The sequence below is a fragment of the Stenella coeruleoalba genome, assembly GCF_951394435.1.
Source record: "Stenella coeruleoalba genome assembly, chromosome: 8".
In the NCBI taxonomy this organism is placed as follows: Eukaryota; Metazoa; Chordata; class Mammalia; order Artiodactyla; family Delphinidae; genus Stenella; species Stenella coeruleoalba.
This window is the reverse complement of record NC_137154.1, coordinates 87794992-87821903: the sequence shown is the minus strand read 5'-3', so window position 1 is coordinate 87821903 and position 26912 is coordinate 87794992. Positions and strand designations below refer to the sequence as shown.

Genomic DNA, 26912 nt, shown 5'->3' with positions numbered 1-26912 from the left:
GATACTGCTCCGACCCAGACGAGCTTACTCTGTCTAGATTGGGGCTCCATGTATCAGGCAAAGTTACAAACTATTCAAAAACAAGACATACGAGGAATGGTTAAAATACTCAGATTATTAAGCTGATAGAGGGATGTTGGTGGTGATTTAAATAATGACCTTCAGAACGTCGTCTGGTAAATGACTGATGTTAGGTGACTTTTCTCTGCATTTGAGTCCAAAAGTTTTTGAAATAGTCAGATCCCGAAAACAAAAAGGTAAAATAATTAGCATTATTACTAATGCTATGTTGATGCTGCAGTAAAACAAACACACAAACAGAACAACGTGCAGTGACAGGGCTGGGAACACAAATAAGCCGAGAAGCCTAGATTCAAACTTCATTTTCAGTTTCTAAAGTGTTTCCAAGTCAGATATTTCCAAGTTTGGATGTCAGGAAAAAGAAAAAACGGTCCCCAGAGGCCACATGCAGAAGAAGGGCTGTAGACACAGACTGACTAACATTCTGTTTCCTGCTTTTTATTTGATTTGATTCTTTGAAAAAAATAGATATAAGAATAGCTGTTGCGCAGCCCAGCTCGAGGCTGGCATAGGCGGGCTTTGAAAAGATTCTGTACTTTCTGTCTCTTTGTGATGATGTTTGCTGCTGTACAGAGCAAGAAAAACAGAACCTAGAGGCTGGTTTCCCAAGCTCCACAGTAACTACCCCACCCCCACCCCACCCGCCAGTGAAAGCACTGTCCCTTGAAAGTCAGTTGTAACAATCAGTTGTTTATTTTCTATTATGTGCCAGACGCTGGACAAGGTGCTTTCTCAGAAGTTCCAGCCAGGTGAGGGACTGGGATAAGGGATATAGCCCAAACTGCAGATCCAACAGGGGATCTCATGCTCACCCCCAGGACCTGAGCTGAGCACTTTCACAGACCTTCTGAGTGTTTTCCTTACAGAAAATAGACTTTTGCTTCTCTCTTCTTTCCCATTCTTGTCAGTTCAGGGTTCGTTCATGCATCCTAATAACCATATATTTCATTTTCCACCCACTCGGCCTCCTTGCTCCTTCCCACTCGGTCTGGGGAGAACTCATAAACGTCGTTGGTCACGAAGCCACTCTCCATGCTCACCAGCGTCACGAACCCGCTTTCGGATGGGTTCATGGCCACGTTGTCATAGTCACAGGACACAGTGTCGGGAGTGGCCTCTCGCGAGCGCGCTCGGAATGAGATGTTCTTCAGGTCCGGCCGGGTCTCGGCTAGATCAGCTTCGCTCTGCTTTCGTATGACATTGTAAACCTCTAGGTCCGGGCTGTTCCCCGGCTGAGGAGCGGGCCAGGTGGGGCGCTGCTCCTTCATGCTGGGGCCTGGCTGCCCCCGTTTCCTAGGAGTAAAGAGAACCAGGGCTCAGTGGACAAGGGGACTGAGAACATCCCGGTGCCCCTGTGCAGGCAGGAGGGGGTCATTCTGGGCAGTCACTACACTGCACTTCTCACCTGCCTCAACCTACAGGTCAAGGTTTCGGGTGGGGTGGGAATAAAAGAGGCAAGTGTTGTTATGTATCTATCACTCACTGCTGCCAGAGCACAGAACGGAGGTGATGACTCTGGGATCCCCAGAGCCTCCAGAGGGTCCATGGATAGAATTGCATGGGGGAAAATACCACATTTAAAAAAATCCATCTCTAAGTGAAATTGAGCTTGTCCTTCAGTTTTGAATGTGGGCAGTTAACCTGAGTCGTAATAGCTTTTTTTGTTTCTGTTTTTTTCTTTTTGGCTGCACCACTCGGCTTGTGGGATCTTAGCTCCCCTCGGCAGTGAAAGCACGGAGTCCTAACCACTGGGCCACCAGGGAATTCCCACTAGTAATGTCTTGACTTGTTCACCAACGGAAATCATAGATATTTTCATATCACATCACAGTTATGACTTAAGATGTCTTAAAATATTTTATGCTCATCTCTACTTCAGTATTATGATACTTATACTCACCACTAAATAAAGAAGCATTAATAAAGGAGCACGTGTATTACCGTTTCACATTAGTTGTTGGAGATATTTTGCTAAACTATATAACAGCATTATTCCTTCCCTTGTAATCCAGTGTGATTTATTTTATGCATTTAAAAATATTGTTCTGGGAAGTGATCCGTAGGCTTCACCAGACTGCTACAGGGGTCTGTGGCACAAAAATGGTTAAAACCCCGAGACAGACTCCAGCTTCAAAGCCACAATCCCACATTGTGGTGAGGTGCTAAATAGATAGGTAAGGGAGGGAAATCAAGACCCAACCACAGAGTAAGCAGTTAGAAAATATATTTGCAAGTTTTTGAACTGAACTCTATTTTTAGGTTAAAAGGAATTAACTAATGAAAATGATCATAGGAAGAGATAACAGTTTTGAGTGCTTACTATATACTCATTCTGCATATATTAACTGCTTTAATTCTTCTAATAATCCTATAAGGAAGTTATTATTAAATGAAGCAGGATCTTCATTGGAATCTTACTAGTTTATCTCAAATTGGTCATCAAAGGGAGTCAAGTCTTAAACTGCACCTTTGCTTTCCTTCTTCTATGTAGACCATGATGATGGGGAATAAAAAGGTAGCTGAGAAGACCTCTGGTTACCTCAACAATGGTGGCACATGATCCACTAACAGAGGTGCTTTAGGCTACTTAGTGCAGCTATTTTGTAGCAATCTACACTTGTGAATTCAATTAAAAGTCAATTAAAAGGATTTGGCTATTTCATTTTGAATTAAGTGGTTTAGTTTCAGTGGTTTGCCAGGCTTTGGAACAGTCGTTTTCAAAGGGCTCACTATTCATTCCTTCACTCACCCAACAAGCATTCCTGGAGTGAGCGCATACATGCATGAGAGCACTTTGCTGAGTGATGTGTGGATGCACAGATGAATAACACAGTCTCACCCCTCAAGTCGTTTAAAATCTTCCACACACACAAAAATTAAAGAATGTAAGATCACTCTCTTAATCATAGCTAAGCACAATGCTTAGTACTTCTGAGTGCCCTGAGCCCATCAGAAAATTTACTCTCAAATCTGTAGAAGTGATTGTCTTGGAGCTGCCGTGGCTGTTAATGAAGTCCAAATCTTGAAGAGTTCAGAAAACACAAAGGTTTACATGATGAAGGTTTTACTTGCCTCCTTCTACAGATCCAAACCCAACATACACCTGTGGTGACCACAAAGAAGAGAAGGGGGACGCTGGGGATTAGGATGTAGGCAAGATTCAAGGCAGCTTCTGAAAAGAAAAGCACACTTTATCAGCACTGGTGGTGTTTCTGTGTGCTTCAAAACAGACTTAAAAAAGCATAATCAACACAGAGCATTCCAAGGAGCGCATTCTGGAAGGAAACAGATATGGTTACCCAGACAGCAAAGTCTTCCAGTTTCAATAAATGAGGCTTTTCTACCTGTCCTATTATCTGAAGTAACAGAGAGAAAAGAAGTTTACATTTTTGGGTTTCTTGCAAATATAAGATGGGCAGTTTTGTTAATTAAGAATTTTTTTCAGACGAAAGAGGTTATCTCTTTTCTCATTCTTCCTCTTTGTTAACAAAGATGAGGCTGCTTGGGGGTGCTGGTGTCTTTGACTCTAAGGACAGAAACAGTAGTTTCCAAGGTGGGATCGGGGAGAGGGAGGAAAAAAGAAACAAGCCAGAAGTCTCGGTGTTATTGCCAGGAATGAAAAGGTCACGTGTAACACATGAATCAGACTGTAGAGCCTTACTGACGTTTCTGACCGCTAACTGGATCCAGCTGGGCCCATGAGCAGCGACTGCCGAGGGCACTTAGAGATCTACCATCCTTACCTTTCCTAAGACTTAAGTCTTAGAACCAGAGAATTTTCCCTCAAGGGGCTTTGGGAGGAATCAATGATTGGGGACTGATCCCTTTCCTACTCCTACTGGTTAAGATTCTCAACCATCCAGAGGCCGTGGCTTTGTTTTTCTGTGAGGCTACAAACCTGACAACCACCAAAAAAACCCTCCAAACAAAACCTACTTTAAATACCACCGTAGTAACAATGAGCAATAAAAATGCCACCCACTGCTGCACAGCACTTTGGATTTTTTAAAAAGCATTTTCACACATTACATCTGTTGTATAATAAAGAATTTGACTGGGCTTTGTCCCTGGTACCTGGGCGGGAGGCTCTAAATCTTTGGAATTTCTCGGAAATAGGAGTAACTTCCTTATTCATGAGCCCTTCAGACCAGATCAGAGTTTATACTGACAGAGATGTCTCAGGATGGGGGCTGTTGGGGCCTAGGGGGTGAGTTCAATTACACGGCCAACAATCAAATTAACTGTGCTACGTAATGAGACCTTAAGAAAATCTCTGCACGCCAAAGCGCGGTGGAGCCTTCCGGCTGGTGAACACGTTGATTTGCCAGGAAGGTGATTACCCATCCTGGTTCCACAGGGAGAGGACACAGAGAGTCCCCATTCGAGACCCTCCCAGACCTTACTGTATGTGTTTCACCTGGCTGCTTCTGATTTGTAACCTTTATAATAAAACATAGTCATAGGTATGGTGTTTTCCTGAGTTCTGTAAGTTGTTCTAGTGAATTATTGAACGCGATGGGGCACTCCCTGGAATTGTAGCCAGTTGATTAGAAGTGTGGGTGGACTGGGGACCCCTGAACTTGTGGCTGATATCTGAAGTGAGGGCAGTCTTGATGGGGACTGAGCCCTTAACCTGTAGGGTCTGTGCTAACATGGGGTGGCTAGTGTCACAACTGAATTGCAGTACTGCACTATCCTGTTTCATTTTATGGACACAGAAATGCTCTCAGGTAGGTGAGAAAAATGTTATTACTTCTATTATGCAAATAACTAAACTGAAAAATTAAGTGTTTTTTAAAAATTTGCCCAGTGACAAAACTCAGATCTTTCTTTTTTGTCTTAATTGAAATATAGTTGACATATAATATTATGTTAGTTTCAGATGTATTCTATACTGATTTGACATTTGCGTACATTATGAAATGATCACCATGATAAGTCTAGTAACCAGCCCTGATCTCCCTCTTGAAACTCGAGGTGAGAGTTGAGGTTAGCACTCCAATTAGCACTCCAATTTATCACTCCATTTTCTTTTATCTTTTATGTCCATTTCCTCTGTTTGTCTCGTAAAGAAATATTAATCATGGCCTGGGTCTTTCTGCTCTTATTTCTCTACATCCATTCTCTAGTTCCCCTCCCCCCAAACAACTTCTGGGAGGTTCTCAAGCCTCATCTGTCTTCATGCAGATCTTTTTTTACCTCCTGTCTTGTCTAATCGCCCCAATTGTCTTAGGATAGCTCCATTTGTGTATTTCACTGACAAAATCTAACATATAATGCAGTTTTTACAAAGTCATAAGTGCTCTGTCCGGTTCTATTTTTAAGTTGCTGTGGGAAAGAACCAAGTAGGGTATATAATCATGGGGAATTCGTGATCAGGAGAGTCCTATTATCTATTTTTCTCTGGGAGAGTTCTGTACATACCTTTGCTTTCTTTCAGCGTTTCTGTGGCATCTTCTTTCTCTGTGTCTTCTGGAAGTATGGGCATTGCTGTCTCTGTTCCTTCACCTGGAGAGAGACACATGGACTTGAGAACCTGGAGAAAGGCATCAAAATCCAGATATTCTCTGAGGTCCTACCAGCTTCAGGGTGGGATGCCAAAAAGCACCAGCATTGTGACCAGTGCCATTTATAAACCCAGGGAAGTAAAAGAATTGAATTTGCTGACCTAGAGGTTTACTTGTCTTTATCTTTCTGGTGAGACTTGCTGCGAAGAATCATGTACGGACACAACCAGCAGGCAGCTGACATCAAGGCCCATAACGTACTGAAGTGCCAAGGGGAAGGGCCGACAACTCACTTCTAGGACCATAAATTATCAGTTTGACTTGCTTCTTGGATCATTAGACTGGATTATTCCTTTCATATTGTCAGTAATGACAAGTAACATCCCAAACTGAATTTGCAACTATTACTTTTCAGATATTTGAGAGAAAGACAACGCTAGTGAGATTAATGAACTACTGGCCATGTCCAGTGTGGCATATACCTGTCCAAAGGGTCAGGGTTAACACCAGTGGTCTTTCTGCTGAATAATCTGGTTTAAAGAACACGTGGTTCTAAACCTGTGAAAAGCTTCGAAAGCTGTGAAACAGCCCAAATTAACTCAAATCTCAATTGACAGTCTTACCTCCAGGCCTTGTAGAAGGAGCTGTTGGTTTCTCTATAGCAGAAAGAAACAAGAATGAGAGCAATAAGTAAATTTCCATGCCATCTGAATGAAGATGGCCAGAGCATGGCATCCATTTATTTGTTCATTCAGTTGTCCAATAAATTTCATTTAGTATTATCAGACACTAGAAACCAGGTTAGTAAGTCCAAAGAATCTCTTCTGCACAAAGACTAGCCTTTCCCCAGTTTTACTTGGGCACTTTTTCTTTTTTAAAAAGTAAACTTTTTAGTTTTAAAACTAAGAGTTTTAAATATGAGAATTTCCAAATATACGCAAAAGTGGAAAGATCAGTGTAATGAACCCCTATGTACCATCACGCAGCTTTAACTCTTAGGAACACATGGCTAATCTGGTTTCAACAATAATCCCCACTCCTCCCCGGCTACACCCAGGCCTGCGCTGTTGTAAAGCAATCCAAGACATTTGATCAATTCCTACTGGGGATATTTTAGAGCAACAAATACTGATCTCCAAGCAGTGGAAGTGGCCCGGGACTAAGGAGACCATGGCCAGCCCCAAGGCAGAGCCTGGTGACCTAGAACACGAGTCATTTAAAATATTTCTAAGAGCCTCAGGATAGTCGGGCTGCACAGACGACCTACATCAATGTTTTTACTTTTGGCTGAAAGGGTGTCAGCCTTTTGTACTGGCGGTGACTCTACACTGATCAGATGCTCTGGGTTCAGAGCGTCAGGGTCCATAAGGTCAAGAATTCACAGTCCTAAGGCCAGGATGTCAAAGCTATTCTGAAGTTTTATGCAGAAAGGAAACTTTTAAGCGTGGGTGTGTGTAGAGATGATGCAAATCCATTCATTTATTAAAAATGTCTGCTCTATGATAGAAACAGCATCATGCTCTAAATGTTTTATTAAAAACAAACACGATTTATCCTGATAAGAGCCTGATGAGGTGAGTGCGGTTTTGAATTTGCACACAAGGAGACTCAGGTACAGGGAGATTAAACACCTTGCTCAAATCTCACAGCTAATAAGTAACTGAACTGGGATTTTAATTTAAAAAATTCAAATGAAAAATTAAAATCACAAGGAGACAAATTCTGTGCTAGGTGTTAGAGATACAACAGCAAGTGAAAAGTAGTCCCAGCCCTCTAAGGAACTTATATTATACAGGATGGGGAAGTACAGGAGAATATTAACACATGAATTTTGTGATATATTGCAATACATCATATATTCAAAGACATTACACGAGGTAGTCATTTTCTTGTCCCTCCATAGTTCAATCCACTGGGCAAAACTGCAGTGAACATGGCAAATTAACGCAGCACTTCCATCCATTGCTGCAATGGTCTGTGACACATGGCCTCAGATGATTTGTCTCTGATTTCCACTGAACGCATCTATGCCTTTAGCACACCCCAGGTGGAATCAAGTGATCAGATCTGGCTAGCATACCACCTACTCTATGTGGTCATGTTGTCAAATCTAGTTTTAGATGCTATCTTTCAACCTCTCCCTTGCCCTCTGGTATAATGGGATGTTGTGCCATCCTGTTGCAACCATACTGGGTGACCTTCCCCTAGCCCATCAAGCGCAGGGATTAACTGGTCAAACATGTGTATTTCCAGACCTCATGCCAACCATATAGTGAAGGGGACAAACTTGTAAACAGGCAGTTAAAGTACTGTGTGTGTGAGGTGTTATGAGCCTCAAGGGAGGAACACTTAACCTAGTTTTGAGGGGCCCTGGATGCTTCCCAGAGGAAGTGATTTTTTAAAACTTCTTATTTGGAAATAATTTCAGATTTATGGAAATTTGCAAGACTAGTACAAAGAATTCCCATGTATCCTTCACCAAAATGTTACCATTTTATCACGTTTCATTTATATGATTATTCTCTCTCTCTCTTTATATATATCCTATATATTTATATCTACAAGTCTATATCTAAATCTGTACACACACACATACATACACATATATATATTCACATACAGACGCATCCATAACTTTTTTCCTGAGAATAAGTTGCAGTCGTAGTTACCCTTTACTCCCTTAATACTTCAGTGTGTATTTAAGATGGGAGGGGGGCAATACTCCAACATAACCATAGTACAATTATCAAAACCAAGAAATCAACATTGATATATATATCAACCAATCGACAGATCTTATTCAAATTCTGCAGATTGTCCTAATAACGCCCCTTATAGAAAATCACCATTGTCATCATCATCATTATCATCAAGGATCACCTACTGCACTTGGTTGTGATGAGAGAAGGTGATGTTTAACCTGAACCTGAAGGCTGAGAATGAGCTGACCAGGAAAGAGGGAAGGGTGTTCCAAGCACTGGAAACAGCAGTTAAGAGCTCTTGGGGAACTTCACAGGGGGCAGAGGGGAATGGGATCGGGGAGGAATAAGAGTGGTAAGAACTGGGGCTGGAGACAGGCAAGGGTCTGATCAAGGCAATTTTTTATGGCGTGCTGAGGTGTGTGAACTTATTCTGAGGAGGGGGGCCACGTAAAGGCAATGTGTTAGTCTTTCTCTGTGTGCCCATTTCTCTCTGCTGGATCTATTCTTGGTCCTTCTCTGTGTCCTGGAGGCTGAACTCTATGGACTGTGTCTTGCGGCTCCCTTGTCCTTTTGCTCTTTTTTGGCTGCGTTGGGTCTTCGCTGCTGCACGCGGGCTTTCTCTAGTTGCAGAGAGGGGGAGAACGGGGGCTAATCTTCATTGCAATGCGTGGGCTTCTCACTGCTGTGGCTTCTCTTGTTGTGGAGTATGGGCTCTAGGTATGCAGGCTTCAGTAGTTGCAGCACGCAGGCTCAGTAGTTGCGGCATGCGGGCTTAGTTGCTCCACAGCATGTGGGATCTTCCTGGACCAGGAAAGACCTTCCCGGACCTTCTCAAACCCATGTCCCCTGCATTGGCAGGTGGATTCTTAACCACTGCTCCACCAGGGAAGTCCTGTCCTTTGGTTCTTGATTGGACTTAACCAGTAGGAGGCAGAAGCAAGAGATTAGAGAGTAGGAGAAGAGAGGGGTCCTGGCAGTTATTCCCCAGGCCCCCTTCGCACGTCACTGTGGTTTGACAGTAGCTGCGTTCTCTGGTTACAGCTCCTATTGGGCGGCTCCTCTTCCATGACTCCAAGCTTTCTCTGGAGTCCCTCCCCTTTGCTCCTTGAAACCTGGGGGTAGTAACAACTTCCCATTGTAGCTAATTCCTGGGCACTTCACCATCTCATGCTCTGTGCCCACATCTTGGCAAACATCATTTTATTATACTCTTCTCATTAAACCCTTTGAGTGTGCCACCTTTTTCCTGCCAGGACTCAGTCTAAATCAGGCAGTAGCAAAATTAATAAAGATTATGATTAAAAACAAAACCTAACTAGGTTCAAAGTACAAAAATAAAAGGCTATGAAAACAAATGTCAAAATCTCACATTTCAGAAAATATTTAAGAAGTACAACATTTTAAATCATGGAGATAATAGGATATGAGGAACAAAAGTGATGGGCAGCCAGTTTGTAACAAGCGCCTTGCTTTAATTGCTCTAAAAATGTGCCCTGCTAAGCCAGCCTCAGTCCTTGCAACCTCCCTGCCTGAGACAACTCTGTATGGTGGGGAAGGCCAGGTCTTTGGAGAGAATTCATCCGAAGGGGTGAAGAGGGAGGAAAAACAACTTTAGCAGCAAAAGCACAGTCAAATTCAGACAATTTAAAAATGACAGGATTGTTTAGTCCCTCAATAGATGTAACTAACAAGTCATTCTACTTCCGTCAGGAAAGGATGCAGAATTGGGGTCAAGCAGTTGGCTTCAGGGAGGTGAGAAACTTCCATAACAGATCAAAAATCACTTCACGTTTAGATCAAAGTCCAACATAATGGAGGAGTTTGGGAAACCTCAGCACAGTGAGACTACAGGCTTGTAGCCAATTCAAAACCCTTCACAGATTTAGAAGCAAACGTCAATTAAATTTGCAAGGCATGTATTTAGAGGGTGCCCTACGGAGCAGGATGATGCCCTGCTCATCAAAGTGACTTCTATCTGCCCAGTGTCAGTAAAATTGGTGTATTTTATCATCTACCTCCTCTGGTCATTATTCTGTTTCCTTAAAGCCCCAGAAAATAATGTCACGTGGCTGGTAGAAGACTTGCAGGAACAATGGCCAGCTTCCTTTCATATTTCTTCTTTACAGTAAGTCCACTACATACGAATGAGTTCCGTTCGGAGAGCACATTTGTAAGTCCAACGACGTTAGCCTAGGTATCCAACTAACACAATCGGCTATATAGTACTGTACTGTAATAGGCTTATAATATTTTTTGGACAAATAATACATAAAAAACAAACAGAAAACATTTTAAATCTTACAGTACAGTACATTTTAAATCTTACGGTAAAGTACAGTACCAGCTGCATCGCCACTGCTTTTACACTTGCTTCAGGACATCCTGGGCTTGAAATAAAGATACTGTACTACTATACTCTATACAGTACTGTACACTAAAGTACACAAAAGCACAACCACTTGTGGAGGATGTGCGCATGTGACAATGTACGCCAGACACGTGAACTAACTTACGGGACTGGACATGCAAACGTAGGTTTGCATCTTTGAAAGTTCACAACTTGAAGGTTCGTATGTAGGGACTTACTGTATTCCAAGCTCTTACAGCATACAATCTCATATCTCGAAGGAATAAGAATTATAATTGTCCACTTGGAGGGCTTTTTGTTTCTTGAAGTTCTCATAATTCTTGCCTTATCATACATAAATTAGACCCTTCCATTTCTTCATCCTTTCTCTTAGCATCTAATACCCCTCTCCTGTGCTAGAATTATTCCTCAGTGAGGAAGTGTCACTACATCTCCCTTCACAAGAACTCCCAATGTTTAACACTGCTGGCATTTGCAACAAGCTTTCGCAGAGACCACGTGACAAATTCTTGGAACCAGCAGCTGCTTATGAAATGAGAGAGGAGGTTGAGAATTCAGCCATATAACTTGGGAGAGGATTCATTACCAGCGGAATATTTGCAGATGAAATTGTTCTTCATGGTGCATCGGTCGTCATTCCACTGGAACATGTAGGGGCCCCCGATTCCGGCGGGTGCTGATGGCTGATGGTACATGACCACGCAGACCTCGCTGCCGCACGAAGGCTCATCCACATACCAGTTCCTGTAGGAAAGGGGTCAAGAGTGGAGGCAACTGGAGAAGGATACCACAAGACTTCAAAGCCTTTGTTTTCCTATCAAGTTCCACTAAGCCAGGAACTTAAGAGACAGGGAGGAACTGAAGTGCTTCCAGTAAGTAGAACCACGCTTTCTAATACGGACATCACAATCAATCATCTGACATTTGCCTTTGCAGGGAGGGATATATTACCATATATTGTCTGCAAAGGAATTATGAGAAAAAGCAGCCAGCAGGGCAAGTCTGGATGATCTTATTTCTTTTTTGCTTTCGGCTGACTGGGTTTTGTTTCTCTTTTTTTTAGAAATCAGATGCATTGAGAGAGGCATGGCTTATCTCATCCAGAGCTTGCCTTGCTTCCATCTCCCCATGCTTTTCAACAGCCATAGCTGCCTTCCTAGCTCTGAGGAGCGGATAGAAAATTCAAGCATCTGAGCAAGACTTTCCAACATGTAGAGGCTTCAAAGCAAGAGATGGGGTGGGGGCAAAAGCGGGAGGCCCAAGTAGTCTTCTTCAGGTTTTAAGTTGTTTCTACTTCATCAGGCCGATGAGCCCTTCTTCAGCCTCTGCTGCCTGATTTCTTGTCTCTGTTTCCCTAGCTCCTGGACGGGGTGCACTAGCAGCCCCAATGGTACTTGAAATTAAATGATGCTGCCACCCAGTTGGATATGTGGGCACCAGATTAAAGCCTTAGATTCCATAGATAGTTTAAATGCTGCGAGCACCCACCCCATGTGCTGACTCAGGGCTGGGCTTTGTAGTTCGCCTGTTACTCACCTAAGCAGTTTCCTTCCGGGGCCCAGATCTCCCCTGATGCTCGGCTATTGAGATGAGCCCTGCTGCTCTGCCTAGCTCTTGTCAGAGCCCCTCCTTAGGAGACAGCTAAGAGACAGCTCTCTGTGTAGCACCCTCATATGGCTCTGCTTGAGTCTTGTGCTGCAGTTCACCAAAAGGAAAATCCTCTGCTGAATCCACTGGGTTGAATTCGCCTGGATGGTAGCTGAGCTTGCAAGTCTGCTTGGACACTGTCTGGAGAGCTGGAGATCCTGACTGGGGCTGGGCTCTGCACCTCATTAGTCACCTCCAGGCAATTTTCCAACCCTGTTGGTAGACCTCCTGCTTGTCTGTTCTCCTCCCCACTGGCCCTATGGCTTTATGTTATTTTATTTCACAGGTGATGGAATGGTTGGAATATTATGCCTGGCATCTAGTTACTGGACTTGAGCCAGGTTTCAGGCTTGGAACTCACTGCTAGAAGGAGGAAGACCCTGCAACACCACAGTAGGTGCCCATGGTAATTTCCTCTATTCTCCCAAAGGGACCTATGGCCATTTACTCAAGTAACCATATGCTGGGGAAAGAGGAATACCCAAATATTACAAAGACTGCTGGACACAGAGTGCAAGTCAACACTGATACCCAAAGACTTGAAGTGTCATTAAAACTACCCTTTTGAGTGGGAGCATATTGAGGCTAAGTAGTAAATGGAGTTCTGGCCCAGGACTGAAATGGGAGATAGATGGGCCCCTGGGCAGGACAGCTGGTGTTTGTCAAGTGGAATAAAATTGAAGCTTTGTTCTCACCCAGACACTCCAAGGACAAGGCTAGTGGCAGAAGCTGAGCTCTGCAGGAATAAAGAGATAAGATGACCACTCCTGAGGTCAAGGAAAACTTCTTTGTCTGCACATGCACAGAAAGGCTCCTTGAGGGTCAAAAAGGGAGGGGGCGCCACCCCATAATAAGTGTGGACATATCCCCACAGGCCTCTGTGGTGGAATCCATCTTAGCAAAAAGTCGCACATGCATATTAGGGAGGGTCCTAGGACTGGTCAGGTGTGAAAGAAGAAGAGAATTGGCCAAAGGTAAACAAAGACCCAGAAGGACTATCCTATATAAGGGATTTAAATCACCTCTTTACCGCGCTCCTCATTAGAGAGGATGCCCGAACCCTTTCTCTCTAGGTGTGTATTTCTGCCTTGCTTCTGTCTTAAATAAACGAACTGCTTCTCTGTGTGCTCTCCCACATGTTATGCTGTGTCTCTAATAATAAACGTTGTACCTGCTTTTATAGTTTTTGCCTCCTTGAGAAACGCATTTTCCAGTGGGGGTAACAGCTAGGGGAACTTTGCTTCTAGCCTCTAGCCCCTGGTGGACTAGTGGCTAGGATTCCTGGTTTTCATCCAGGCTGCCCAGGTTCAATTCCTGGGCAGGGAACTAAGATCTCTCTTCAGGACCACTCACTGCTGTCTCTCTGAGATCAGGACCAGCTCACAGTGGACCCATCCAGTGGTCATTCCCCAGTCCTAAAACATATGAATTGAAAACTTATGGGGTAAGAGCTATAATAGTGGAGAAGGTCAAGTGGAAGTCTCTGAAACTGCACTCTTCCCTATTCTCTCCAAGATAGTAAATAGAAAACAATATCTTATCCAGGCGAAGATGACAGAAAGTAGTGCCACTCCTAGAGACCTAGAGAATGCAAGGATGGTATTCCCTGTCATATCTCTATATAATTCACTAGTCTGGCTCCTGCAAAAACCAGGCAGATCCTGAAGGATGACACTGGAGTAGCACAAATTCAACCAGCTAGAAGTCTCAATTGTACCTACTATGCCATTTGTGGTATCTTTGCTAGAGCTGCTTAACACGTCCTTGGGTACCTAATACGTAGATTTGGTGAGTACATTCTTTTTCACCTGTATCAGAAAGAGAATCAGAAAACAGTCTGCATTTATTTGGAATGGACATCAGTATACCTTTATGGTCTTTCCTCAGGACTATACTAATTTTCCTACCCTCGGTCATAATATGATGTGAAAAGAGACTGCCTGGATATCTTGCAAAAAATCACACTGGTCCACCATGTTGCTGACATCACGCTAACTGAACCAGATGAGCAAGGACTGGAGGCCTTAGTAAGACTCAAGTGCTCCAAGGGTTGGAGGTAAACGTTTGAAGATTCAGGGGCCTGTTACTTCATGAAACTGGGTAGGTGTCTAGTGATCTAGAGAATGCCAGAACACCCCTTTCAAATTAAAGGTCAAATTACTTCATCTCACAATAATTTGAAGTGTCTTGCAATAATTTTAAGAAGGAAGCATAGCCTGGGGTAGGTCTCTTTGGGTTCTAGAGGTGGCATATTTCACACCTGGGAATACTGCTCTGGCCTATATACCAGTTGACATGAAAGACAGGTGTCTCTGAGTGCGGTCCAGAGCAGAAAAGGACTCTGAAGCAGTTCTAGGCTGTGATGGAAGCAGACTTCCCACTTGGGCCATATGATCCATCAGACCCTATTATTAGAGGTATCAGTGGTGAGAAAAATAATGCCATATAGAATCTGTACAAGCTCCAATGAGAGAATCACAATGCAAACCCTTAAGATTCTACAGCAAGGCCATATCATCTATAGATGAGAAAAAAATCACCTTTTGCAAAGCAACTCCTGGCTTGATACTAGGCAAGGAGCACCAAGAGAACATGCAATCCACTTGCTCAATGTAAGAGAGACACTGTCAGACATACCTAGTCAAAAGATTAGGCAGGCCTGGAATCAATTCATTACGAGATGGAAGAGGTATATTTAGGACCAGATGGCACTGTATGAACAGGTAGAGCAGACTGCCATGACATCTACCACTGTTGTACCAGAGCCTGTCCCTCAGCTTACACCTATAGCTGCATAGAGGAATCCCTTACGACTAGCTGATAAAGGCAGCCTAAGCTTGGTTCACGGATAGGTCAGCCAAGCATGGGGGTACAACTCCAAATGGGCAGCAGCTGTACTACAGTCCCACTCAGAGGTGGTTCTGAAAGATCGAGTGTTAAGGAAACATCCTCCCAATGGCCAGAGCTTAGCTGATATACCTAGTTAACCACTTAGTATAGAAAGACAAGTTATTAGAGATTAGACTATATAAAAACTCAGGGGTAAAGGCAAAGAGCTTAGCCAGTTGATTAGAAGTCTAAAAGCATAAAGAGTGGAAGACTGCGGACAAGGAGCTCTTGGATAGAGTGATGTGAATAGACATATGGGAGTAGGGGTAAAGTATGAAAATCTATCATATGTTAAAGCCCACCAAAAAGCCTCTAGCATGGAAGAGGCACTAAACAACCAGGGAGACAAAATGACTTAGCCAGTTGATGTCAGCCAGCCTGTTATCAGCTGCCCCAGCTCTGGTATAATAGATACATACTAGGGTAGCCATGGTGGCAGGGATGGAGGCCATGCATGGGCTCAACAGTAGCCATTCCCACTCACCAAGGCTGATCTAGCTACTGCCCAACAACCAGTCTGCTGGGAACAGAGACAAGCCTAGAATCTGGTAGCAAGTTGACTACATTGGACTCCTTCCATCCTGAAAGGGGCAATGATTCATGTTGATAGGAATAGACATACAATCTGGGTATGGGTTTGCCTTTCTAGCCTCAAGGCCTTAGCACCACTATCCAAATGCTTACACAGTCTTTGATCTACCAGCACAGAATTCCAAATAAGATCTCATCAGACCAAAAAACCTGGTTTATAGCAAAGGAGATGTGGGCGTAGGCAGGGGATTTACTAGTCACATCACATATTCACCCATCCTGAAGCTGCCAGTTTGACAGAGTGATGGAGGAACTTGTTGAAAACACAGCTGAAGCACTAGCTTAGAGGCAATACTTTGTGAGGATGAGCCAACATCCTCCAAGACACAGTGCACATTTTGAATCACTGACCTTTGTATCATCCTGTGTCATCCAAGAGTATTCTGGGGTCTGGGAGCCAAGGGATGTAGAAGAAAAGTTTGAAGCTAACAGAGGTTGGTTCATGAGGTTAAGGAAAAAAGGCCTCTCTATAACAGAAAAATGCAAGGTGAAGCAGTAAATGCTGATGTAGAAGCTGAGGCAAGTTATCCAGAAGACCTAGCTAAGATAATTCATGAAGGTGGCTAAACTAAACAGCAGATTTTCGGTGTAGACAAAACAGCCTTATAATGGAAGATACCATCTAGGACTTTCGTAGCTAGAGAGGAGAAGTCAATGCTTGGCTTCAAAGAGCGGAATGACTCTTGTGTTAGAAACTAATGCAGCTGGTGACTTTAAGTTGAAACCAGTTCTCATTGATCGTTCCAAAAATCCTAGGACCCTTAAGAATTATGCTAAATCTACTCTGCCTTTGCTCTATAAATGGAACAACAAAGCCTGGATGGCTGCACAACTGTTTACAATATGATTTACTGAACATTTTAAGCCCACTGTTGAGACTTACTGTCAGAAGAAAAGATTCGTTTCCAAATATTACTGCTCCTTGACAATGCACCTGGTCACCCAAGAGCTCTGATGGAGATGTGCAAGGAGATTAGTGTCGTTTTCATGCCTGGTACCACAACATCCATTCTGCAGCCCGTGGATAAAGAAGTAATTTTGACTTTCAGGTCTTATTCTTTAAGAAATACATTTTGTAAAGCTATAGCTTATGAAAGGAGGAGTAGCCCTGCTTACCTTCACTGGTAGTACTTACTTGGGGAATTTGTGTTTCTTGTCTCTGCAATGCTGAGCTCTGTGGGTTTAGAAGTCCTGGTGTATTCTGGGGGAATCCTTCCACCAGAAGATACAGCAAGAGTGTTATTGAACTATGAACAATGGCTGCCACTTGGACATTTGGGGATTCTTGTGTCCAGGAACCAGCAGGCAAGAAGAGGAGTCATTCTCTTTGCAGGACCCTAATCATGAGGCGAAGGTATCTCGGCTGTTACAAGCTGGGAGAGATATGTTTGACAGCCAGGTTATCTACTTGGGTACCTGTTGGTACTCATGTGCCCAATTTTGATGGTAAGCAGAAAAATGAAATCACTCCAGCGTAAGCAATGCAAGTTGACTAGGCCTCACACTCTTCAGGGATGAGGGTCTGGGTCCTGCCACAAGGTAAGAGAGCCATTGAGGCTCCCCGAACAGAGGATGAGGGGAATCTAGACTGCACAGAGCAGGAGGGGGGTCAATAAATATCAGTCGTGGCGCTGGGACCAGCTGCAGTCGTGGGGAGTGTAGTTCCTCCTAAGCTTCCTTTCTAAAGTTTCTCCCAGGAGAGAGGCCCACGAGAATCTTGGAGGAATGACTCCTGGAACTTAGATGAAGGTGTGGATCTGAATAGCATAATGGGTGAACTTCATGCTGTCTTGAATGGAATAGGTAATAAAGATATATTCTAATCTTCATTCTTTTGATTGAAAATGAGTTTAAATGTTTTCCCCATATGACTGTTTACCAGTTAGATTTTCTATTTTGTGAACTGTTTGCTCAGGTCTTTTGCCCCTTTATCTTTTGGGGTTTTACTGACTTATACAAACTTTTAGTGCTTTTTGACTTATATTAACTCTTTATTGTAAAAAGATCATAACTGTTAAATTTCTTGCAACATTTTTCCAGTCTTATGCCTGCCTTTTAATTTTGATATTTTTTGACGTTCTTCCACGTCACTGCTTTTCTTAGGGAGGGATGATGGCAATGCCATGGTGCTGGGGGGCAGGTGTGTGAAGTGAGTCCAGTGCTGTGGGTTTAGAAGGGCTCTACAAACTGCAGGCTTCCTTAAGTCCCCTCTTGGTCAATCCAGAGAATTAGATCTTGGCTCTAATTTCTTGCCTGTCATCATAATTTCCTGCAGTCTGGAGCCCTTCAGCCCCACAGGCCTTCAATCTCTCACTGGGTCAGCAATCCCACTCCTGGGCATACATCCAGAGAAAACCATAATTCGAAAAGACACATGCATCCCAATGTTCACTGCAGTACTGTTTACAATAGCCAAGACATGGCAGCAACCTAAATGTCCATCAACAGAGGAAGGGATAAAAGATGTGGTACATATATACAATCGAATATTACTCAGCCATAAAAAAGAACAAAATAATGCCATTTGAAGCAACATGGATGGACCTAGAGATTGTCATACTGAGTGGAGTAAGTCAGACAGAGAAAGACAAATATATGATATCACTTATATGTGGAATCTAAAAAAAGGGTACAAATGAACTTATTTACAAAACAGAAATAGAGTCACAGATCTAGAAAACAAACGTATGGTTACCAGGGTGTAAGGGGGTGGGGGGAGGGATAAACTGGGAGATTGGGATTGACATATCCACACTAGTATATATAAAATAAATAACTGATAAAGACCTACTGTATAGCACAGGGAACTCTACTCAATACTCTGTAATGGCCTATATGGGAAAAGAATCTAAAAAAGAGTGGATATATGTGTACGTATAACTGATTCACTTTGCTGTACACCTGAAACTAACACAACATAGTAAATCAACTATACTCCAATAAAAATTAAAAAAAAAAATCTCTCACTGGGGTTCTAGTCCAAAAGGCCAGGCAGCCAGAACGACTGACTTCAAGCATTGTGTGCCACTGAAGCTGTGCTTCTGGGCCACCCTCTTGGACAGAGTTCTCTGGGCCTAGGTTAAGGCTGATTTACCACCTTCGCCCCACTGCTTTGGTCAGTGGCCCTGCCAGTACTGCTATCCCTTCAGGGCTCTGCCTGGCTGGGACTTCTCTTCCACACTGACTGGCACTGTGGATCCAGCCTGCCTCTTTTTGCAGCTACATCAAGTGAGTTAGCTGCTGTGAGTTCCACACACTTACCTAAATGTTGCTGTGCTGCCATCGATCCAGGCATAAAGGTCCTGGCAGGCTGTGCCATTGCTTTGTTTCTCTTCACGCCTCCTAAGCCCAATCCAGAAATCACCATCAGAAGCCAGGAGGTTTTCAATGAACTTTTCTATCAGTCTCTGTTCATCTTCAGACTCGATGCTGACTAGCTGTCCCCCATCTCTCCTGCAGGCTGCTCTGGCTTCCTCAAAGTTCAGTCTTCGAGAAGCATCGTGGAAGTAGATGACTTCATAACAAGGCTTCTGTGTTCCTCCCCGGCAGACTGGCTGACCTAGAGAAAAAAAGAAGCCTACCTATTTTAGTGCCCCCAACATATACCAGAGCAGGGACGCTTGGAGGCATCTGAATGAAGCTTCAGGAATTCTGATTACTCATCAGTGGCTTGTTTTAGTGTCATTAAGCTCTCAGAGCAAATTAATACCCCTTCCAGTGTGGAGACACAGTGATTTAGACTCCATGTTTTCTTTGTTCCATTACAGATTATTGAAAAGCAGACATTTAAAATTAATCTTTAAAAGAGAGGTAGATGAAGATTTATGGTTTCACTTAAAGGCAAACAAATAACACTTCCATGCCATTAGGGAGTCGCAGGAGACTAAGTGTGGCTTAAAGTGAGTTATCTCTGTTTGGGGGTTCCTTCAGGTAAGAGAGGCATTCTGAAGTCAGGCGTGGGCTCCTCTACCCTGGAACCCTCTGCGTATGTATCAATAGCAGGACTGAATATTCACCCAGTCTACGGTATAAGCAGAAGATAAAAGCATCAGATCCATGGGGTTTTCTGCTACTGGTCTTGCCTAAAGTCAACAGCTAAAGTTCAGTGAACTCTTACTGTGTGTCATGTACTATGCTAAGGGCTTTTGCATTTACATACATACCTTATCTCATTGAACACTCATAGTAATCCACTGTTGTAGATATTGTTTATGCCCCATTTTACAGATGAGAAAACTGAGGCTCAGAGAAATTAGTCTGGCTAAGGCCACATAAGCTATCCATAGCATGACTTGAGTCAGAACCCAGATCTGATTACAAAGTCACAGCCATAACCACTGAACTCTGCTCCCCATGCCACCACAGGCTCAGGTTGCACTGGGAGCCCATGTAATATGTCTCATCTGACCGACACCCGAAGGGCTGAAGACCATCAAGGACAAATGAATGAGATTCTACTGAGGACGGATAAAAAATCGTTCACCAGTACACACCACCCTGGCTTGTGTCTGGGCGTCTAAAGCCGTGCTGCACCCAAAACATTAGCCTCATCGCTCCTTCGTTAAGTCAGTATGTATTGCATGTACGCTCATGCCTGGCACTGTGCTAGGTGCTGGGAATACAGAAACACTTGCCGCTTCCTAACCCACAGGAACGCACAGCATGTTTCTGGATCCAGATGTACAGTGAAAACCAGATTTCAACAAGGGGAATCCCTTGCAATGCAGAGCCAGTCTGTGGGCTGTGGGCGTGAATTACTGCCATAGAGCGAGGAATAAAGGATTTTGGTTTGGGAAACTCTTCCCAGCTCTCATAGAATGTTCTCATTTTCCTAATTTGTTTTGCAACTGTGCACAGAGCCAGATAGCATTAGTTATTCCCCAAATTGTCCAGAATACAGAGCAAAAGGCCACAGGCAGTTAACTGCATTTTCAGTGCTTAAATGGGAACAGAGCACATACAGATAATCTGGAAAGCCCCCGTGAATTCTTATTTTCAGTTTCTTCTTTCATCGCCTTTGTAAAGAAATTTTCAATAAACAAGTTGTAAAAGTTTCGCTTCTTCTCCCTTTCTCTGTCACTTTTCTCCTTTTGCTGAATAGAGAAATTCTAACAGGACTGCTCCATCAGCAAATTAGGAGGCCTCAAAAGTGGGACATTCTCGCTAAGGAGGTGTTCCAGAGAGACTAGGGACCACTGGCCAGAGAAGCTGTGGCTGAGATGCTCCCTGGGGAGAAGGCTGGGTCAGCTCAGCTTTATGAGTCCTTAAAGGTGGCTCCAAATGAGGCAGCAGAGGAAAAACAAGTGAGCCCCAGGCACCCCCAAGGTGGAGTTGAATTTACTGGCAGTCCCCACTTTTCCATCGTTGGATTATCAAGGGAAAACATAACACCTTAAACGAGTTTCCTGTATGGCCCAGCCTGGCCACACATCCCAAGTCAGCCAGTGAGTGCCAGAGGGAGCCAGAGCTGGAAGAAGGCCCAGGGTGCATCTGGTCCCCCTGCCTTCAGGAAGTGTTTCTCTCCTCTCATTTGCAGGAAGGGGAAGGGCGGCCACCGAGGACAGAGCCCGTGCAGCCGTCACCCAAACAGCTGAATTCGGTTACCCTCCCATTTTGCCACCCGGCACCCCACCCCATCCTGAAACCAACTTTAGATTCCTTCAATCAGCTTCGGAAGCACCGATAACGGAGCGGAGGTTTTCATTCCCCTCCATCCCTCTTGGCCAATCTGTTGCCTGCGAAGGAAACCTGAGACAGGGGAACGGACATCCCCTCCGCCGCCCCCCACCCCGCACCGCCCCGTCTCGACATGCAGAACAAATGGAAGAGGCAAGGAGCCAGAGCACTGTACCTCCTCTGAGGTCCAAGTCCGAGGCTGCAGTGACACGACAGGAGGAAGGAAGCAGAGAGAGTCATTCCCCTGAGTCAGGCGGGGCTTGCCCCGCGCTAACTAGGCTTCTTTCCCGATCTCTAAGCGCTCTTATTCCAGGCGCTGGATCCTTTCCCCCCAGAAGAGACCAGGAGTAACGGGCTGGGGTTCCCACGGCACATCCGATCCAGAATCCCTACTGTACGCACCGTCTCCCGGGACAGGAGACCTCCCTGGTGGGCAGGACAAGCCCTGCGTGGGGGTCCCGGGGACTACTGCGCCGCTCTCAGTGGAGCGGACCGAGGGGGCGCCTACTGGGGCAGTTTGCTCACTGCCCCATCTAGCCTACGTCTCTCGGTATTATGGCAGCCCTGGGCGGGGAACGGACTTCGCGCGGTCCAGGACACGCAGGGAACCGGCGCTAGGCTCAGCAGCCGGGCGATTGCCCCTCTAGAAGTAGGGGCCGCCGCAGGGCTAAGTCCATTGGTGGGGCGGGGGCGCCACCCCTCCACCCACTCCGCGGAGGGCCAGAGAAGAGGCACCGTGGCCCTAAGGACGGTCAGCCTTAGGTGGGGTGCAGTGGGTGCCGCAGCCCAGCGCCCGGGAACCAGCCCCCGCCCCAGCGCGCGCGCACTCACCGCTTAGCAGGCGACCCGTCGCGCCCCGGAGCCCTGCCAGCAGCACTGCCAGCAGCACGGCCTGCAGCGCCGCTCCCGGCTGCATGGCTCGGCTCGGGTGCGCCTTCGGACGCCGGGGCGCTAAGGCGGTGGAGCGGGAAGACCGGCAGCGGCGTGCCCCGCAACTTCAACGGCGGGCGGCAGCAGCATCTCCAGAGGACCGACGGACCTGGCGCCCAGAGGAGGCGGGGAGGGCGCGGAGCCAGTCCGTCGCCCCTCCGCCCTCTGGGACGTCACTGCGGAGAGGGCAGCCCCGCCGGCTGGCCCGCCCCCTCCAGGGCCTCCTCCAGCGCGCTCGGCGCCAGACACCCCGCCCGCCCGAGGGGAGCGAGCAGAGGAGGGGAGCCAGCTCCCCACCCCAATTCGAGCTTCCCATGGAAATGCTGCGTTTGCCCAGGGAGCGGGGACGAGGAAATCCAAGACTGGCTTCTCCGAAATCCGATGAAGACCGCACTGTGGCTGAAAACACGACCGCATCTTGCCCCCACTCCTCAGGGGCACAGCCAGTTTCCCAGCGTCCTAGGCTCCGCAGTTGGGAGAGGCAAACTCTGAGACCTGCCAGGGCTCGGTAGGCCGCTGTCCAGGCACTCAGGGCTACACCTGAGAAAGGAATGGCGGATGAAGAGAACAGATGCTCAGGTAGGCAGGGTGACCACTGGCCCGGCAAATTTTGGGACAGCGTGGATAGCGTCCAGAGAGGCTAAGTTGGAGTTCTGGGCGAGAGGAGAGTGGACTTCCCAGAAGCCAAAGGGTGTTCTTGAGCCCAGCAAGGAAATAATAGTACTTTTTGCAGGGCACATGGGTGTAGGTGATTGTTCAGCCTTGTGGTAGAAAGGAGATGACCCCCTCACTTTTCCCCCAGGAAAGAGTGACCTCATTTCCTTTGGAAAAGCTTTCCTCACCAACCCAGCCCTCAATGTGTGCTCCTTTTTCTAAACTCCTACAATAGTCGTGTTTTACATTTACTTCTTGTTGTAAACAAAATGTTTTCAAATACATTCAAATAATAAAGTGAGCCTCCTGTCCAAAAACTAAAGTACTAAGTGCTGGGAGGTGGGTCTGATTTGCCTTTTCCCCTGTACCATGCTCTTGTGAAGCATGGCAGAAGCCCCATCTTGGCCACTGACTTCTGAGTTTTGGTCTCAGATTGAGCCCTTGCAATTTTAGACAAACAGGCCTGATTGAGCACAGGCTGGGGGATCTGTTTCAGTATCAGCTGGTAATACTGGGAAGCTCTGCTACTGCAGAAAGCAGCAGCATTGGCAGGAAGAGGGCTGATGTTTATGGCAAGTTCATTTACAGCCCATCTTTATGTCTGAATTAGAACATTTCACATCCAAAATACATTCTTTTTAGAAATTCCTGATAATCAAAACAACCAAAGGGGAGCTGATATGGTGAATAGAAGCACCTGAGTTGGCATCAGATATTCTGTTTCCAGTCCTGCTTTTCTTCACTTAATGTCTGTGTGGATTTCAGCAAGTTTCTTTGCCTAAATCAGTTAACTCTTGGCAACAATAAAAGTTACCTTAACTTGTGAAGGTTTGATAAGGCAACTAGATATGTAAGTGTGCAGATAGCTGAGCACTTAATGTAAATTGCAAAGGATTTATTTCCAATATTATAACATCTGCTATAACTTGGAGAAGCTGTTACCTTGGCCCAAATAATTAAATTGTGCCCTGAGTTCTCCCTCTGATACCCTGGCCCTAGGTCCAGATAGACTTGGTTAAGATATGCAGTTAACCTAATGCAGATTACAACAGTGACCCCAATTCTTCACCCCACCCTGTAACCACATCCTTTACTGTGTGACTTTGAAATCCTTCTTACTAAGGGGGCAGAGTATACTTCCCCATCCTTTGTCCTTGTGTTTGACTGTGTGACTTGTTTGGCCAACAGAATGAGCCAGAAATTTCTGAGCCTAGACTGGTAATGGCCTCACGTGTTTTTGTTGTTCTCTTGCTTCTCTGCCACTCTCTGAGAGGAACATAGCTCAGATATGCCACTGGTCCAGGTATATCCCGAAGAAGATATGTGGGGCAGAGCTGCCTCTGTCAATCAACGGACATGTAGCAAGAAGCAGACCTGCCCCTGCAGCCTGAAGCGGAGCTATCTGGCCAAACTTAGATCAGCCAAATCCTCCGTTGACCTACAGATATGTGAGCAATAATAAATGTTTATGATCACTTTGTTATTCAGTACTGTTGCAGCAATACCTGACCATTACACTTGGTAATGCAGAGAGGTGTCACTGGGGGAACACTGGTTGCTGAGAAGGCTCATAATGTAGAATTTTTCTTGGTAAAATTGTCTTGGTCCAGGGTCCAACCCTTAGTTTGACAAGCTCAAACCCAGTCTAAGTGACTAATATATTTACCTGTTGAGAAATAGAATCATCAGGTAAACCGATGTTTGCCTTGGCCTGTTGAGCACATACTCTCCCTCTGGGCGAGAGAAGATTTCTCAGTGAGCATGGAATCAGAGCAAAGGGAATTAGCTATATGGATTGAAAGTTTAGGCTTTGATAGCCTGCTATGTCCATCTTCACAAGAGAGAGCTATCTGTCTGGCAGTGAAAAACATCACCCTGACAGGGTAACTTTTATTCTTGATAATGCTGAGATGAGATTACTAATTTTGTAACTTTCTAAATTTCCCTTCTCTAAGCCTGATTACCTTCCTTCTGTTCAAAACATTTTTTCTCCAAATAGTGTTGTGGCAGAAACATTTCTTTTAGTGATAGAGTCCTTGAATTCGAACTAGGCAGGTGTCCCTGCATCCACTCCCATTAAAGACTATTTCCCAGCCTCCCTTGCAGTTTGGTATGTCCCTAATGATTAAGTTCTGACCAGTGGATCACTGGCTCCGCTGCTGGCACTGTGAATGGGAGATGCATCGTACGGAGGTTACGTCCAGGACTTGCAGGTGGAGGCCAGGAGTGAAGTGCACGGTGGTCCTAAATAGAGCTGGAGCCCTGGAGCTGCATGTACATCCCTGAGTAGGTCTGCCAGTTGGACAATGCAGAAGGGACAAAGTCTTAACATTCTCTTTTCCAATATATACCAAAGGGAATGATCTTTGAAAGTGAGGGAGATTGGCACTGGGATTATGTCCATGTGTATAAGACAAAGGAATGTTGAACCTCAAGATCTTTTTTGATCCACCTCCTAGAGTAATGGAAATAAAAACAAAAATAAACAAATGGGACCTAATGAAACTTCAAAGCTTTTGCACAGCAAAGGAAACCATAAACAAGACGAAAAGACAGCCCTCAGAATGGGAGAAAATATTTGCAAACGAATCAACGGACAAAGGATTAACCTCCAAAATATATAAACAGCTCATGCAGCTCGATATTAAAAAAAAAAAACCCAATCAAAAAATGGGCAGAAGACCTAAATAGACATTTCTCCAAAGAAGACATACAGATGGCCAAGAAGCACATGAAAAGCTGCTCAACATCACTAATTATTAGAGAACCACAAATCAAAACTACAATGAGGGGCTTCCCTGGTGGCGCAGTGCTTGAGAATCTGCCTGCCAATGCAGGGGACATGGGTTCGAGCCCTGGTCTGGGGGGATCCCACATGCCACAGAGCAACTAGGCCTGTGAGCCACAACTACTGAGCCTGTGCATCTGGAGCTTGTGCTCCGCAACAAGAGAGGCCCGCACACTGCGATGAAGAATGGCCCCCGCTCACTGCAACTAGAGAAAGCCCTCGCACAGAAACGAAGACCCAACACAGCCAAAAATAAATAAATAAATATTAAAAACAAACAAACAAAATAAAACTACAGTGAGGTATCACCTCACACCAGTTAGAATGGGAATCATCAGAAAATCTACAAACAACAAATGCTGGAGAGGGTGTGGAGAAAAGGGAACCCTCTTGCACTGTTGGTGGGAATGTAAATTGATACAGCCACTATGGAGGTTCCTTAAAAAACTAAAAATAGAATTATCATATGATAATTACTGATAATTAATTACTGATAATTATCATATGATAATTACTATATGATATTTATATGCCACTACTGGGCATATACCCAGAGAAAACCATAATTCAAAAAGACACATGCACCCCAATGTTCACTGCAGCACTATTTACAATAGCCAGGACATGGAAGCAACCTAAATGCCCATCGACAGACGAATGGATAAAGAAGATGTGGTACATATATACAATGGAATATTACTCGGCCAGAAAAAGGAATGAAATTGGGTCATTTGTTGAGACGTGGATGGATCTAGAGACTGTCATACAGAGTGAAGTAAGTTAGAAAGAGAAAAACAAATATCGTATATTAACACATATATGTGGAACCTAGAAAAATGGTACAGATGAACTGGTTTGCAGGGCAGAAACTGAGACACAGATGTAGAGAACAAATGTATGGACACCAAGCGGGGAAAGTGGAGGGGTGGTGGTGGTGTGATGAATTGGGCGATTGGGATTGACATGTATACACTGATGTGTATAAAATTGATGACTAATAAGAACCTGCTGTATAAAAAAAAGTATAAATAAATAAGACAAAGGAATGTTGAGCCAGCTAGTCACAGAACTAGAAGCAA

The 26912-nt window shown here is 44.8% G+C and overlaps 1 protein-coding gene across 2 annotated transcripts; it reads right to left on the bottom strand.

Moving 5' to 3' along the window:
* Window positions 1-730: 730 nt before the first annotated feature.
* LAYN (layilin) lies at window positions 731-22494 on the bottom strand. Of its 2 annotated transcripts, none has more exons than XM_079928810.1 (7): window positions 22293-22494; window positions 19047-19344; window positions 11245-11402; window positions 6212-6244; window positions 5506-5589; window positions 3124-3253; window positions 731-1374 (listed from the first exon to the last, which is right to left on the bottom strand). In XM_079928810.1, exons 1-7 carry the CDS (start codon window positions 22375-22377, stop codon window positions 1011-1013), a joined length of 1152 nt encoding a protein of 383 aa, XP_079784936.1. In that variant the 5' UTR covers window positions 22378-22494; the 3' UTR covers window positions 731-1010. The 2 variants fall into 2 exon arrangements, with proteins under 2 accessions (XP_079784936.1, XP_079784935.1); XM_079928809.1 differs by having other exon boundaries at window positions 3154-3253.
* Window positions 22495-26912: the final 4418 nt, after the last annotated feature.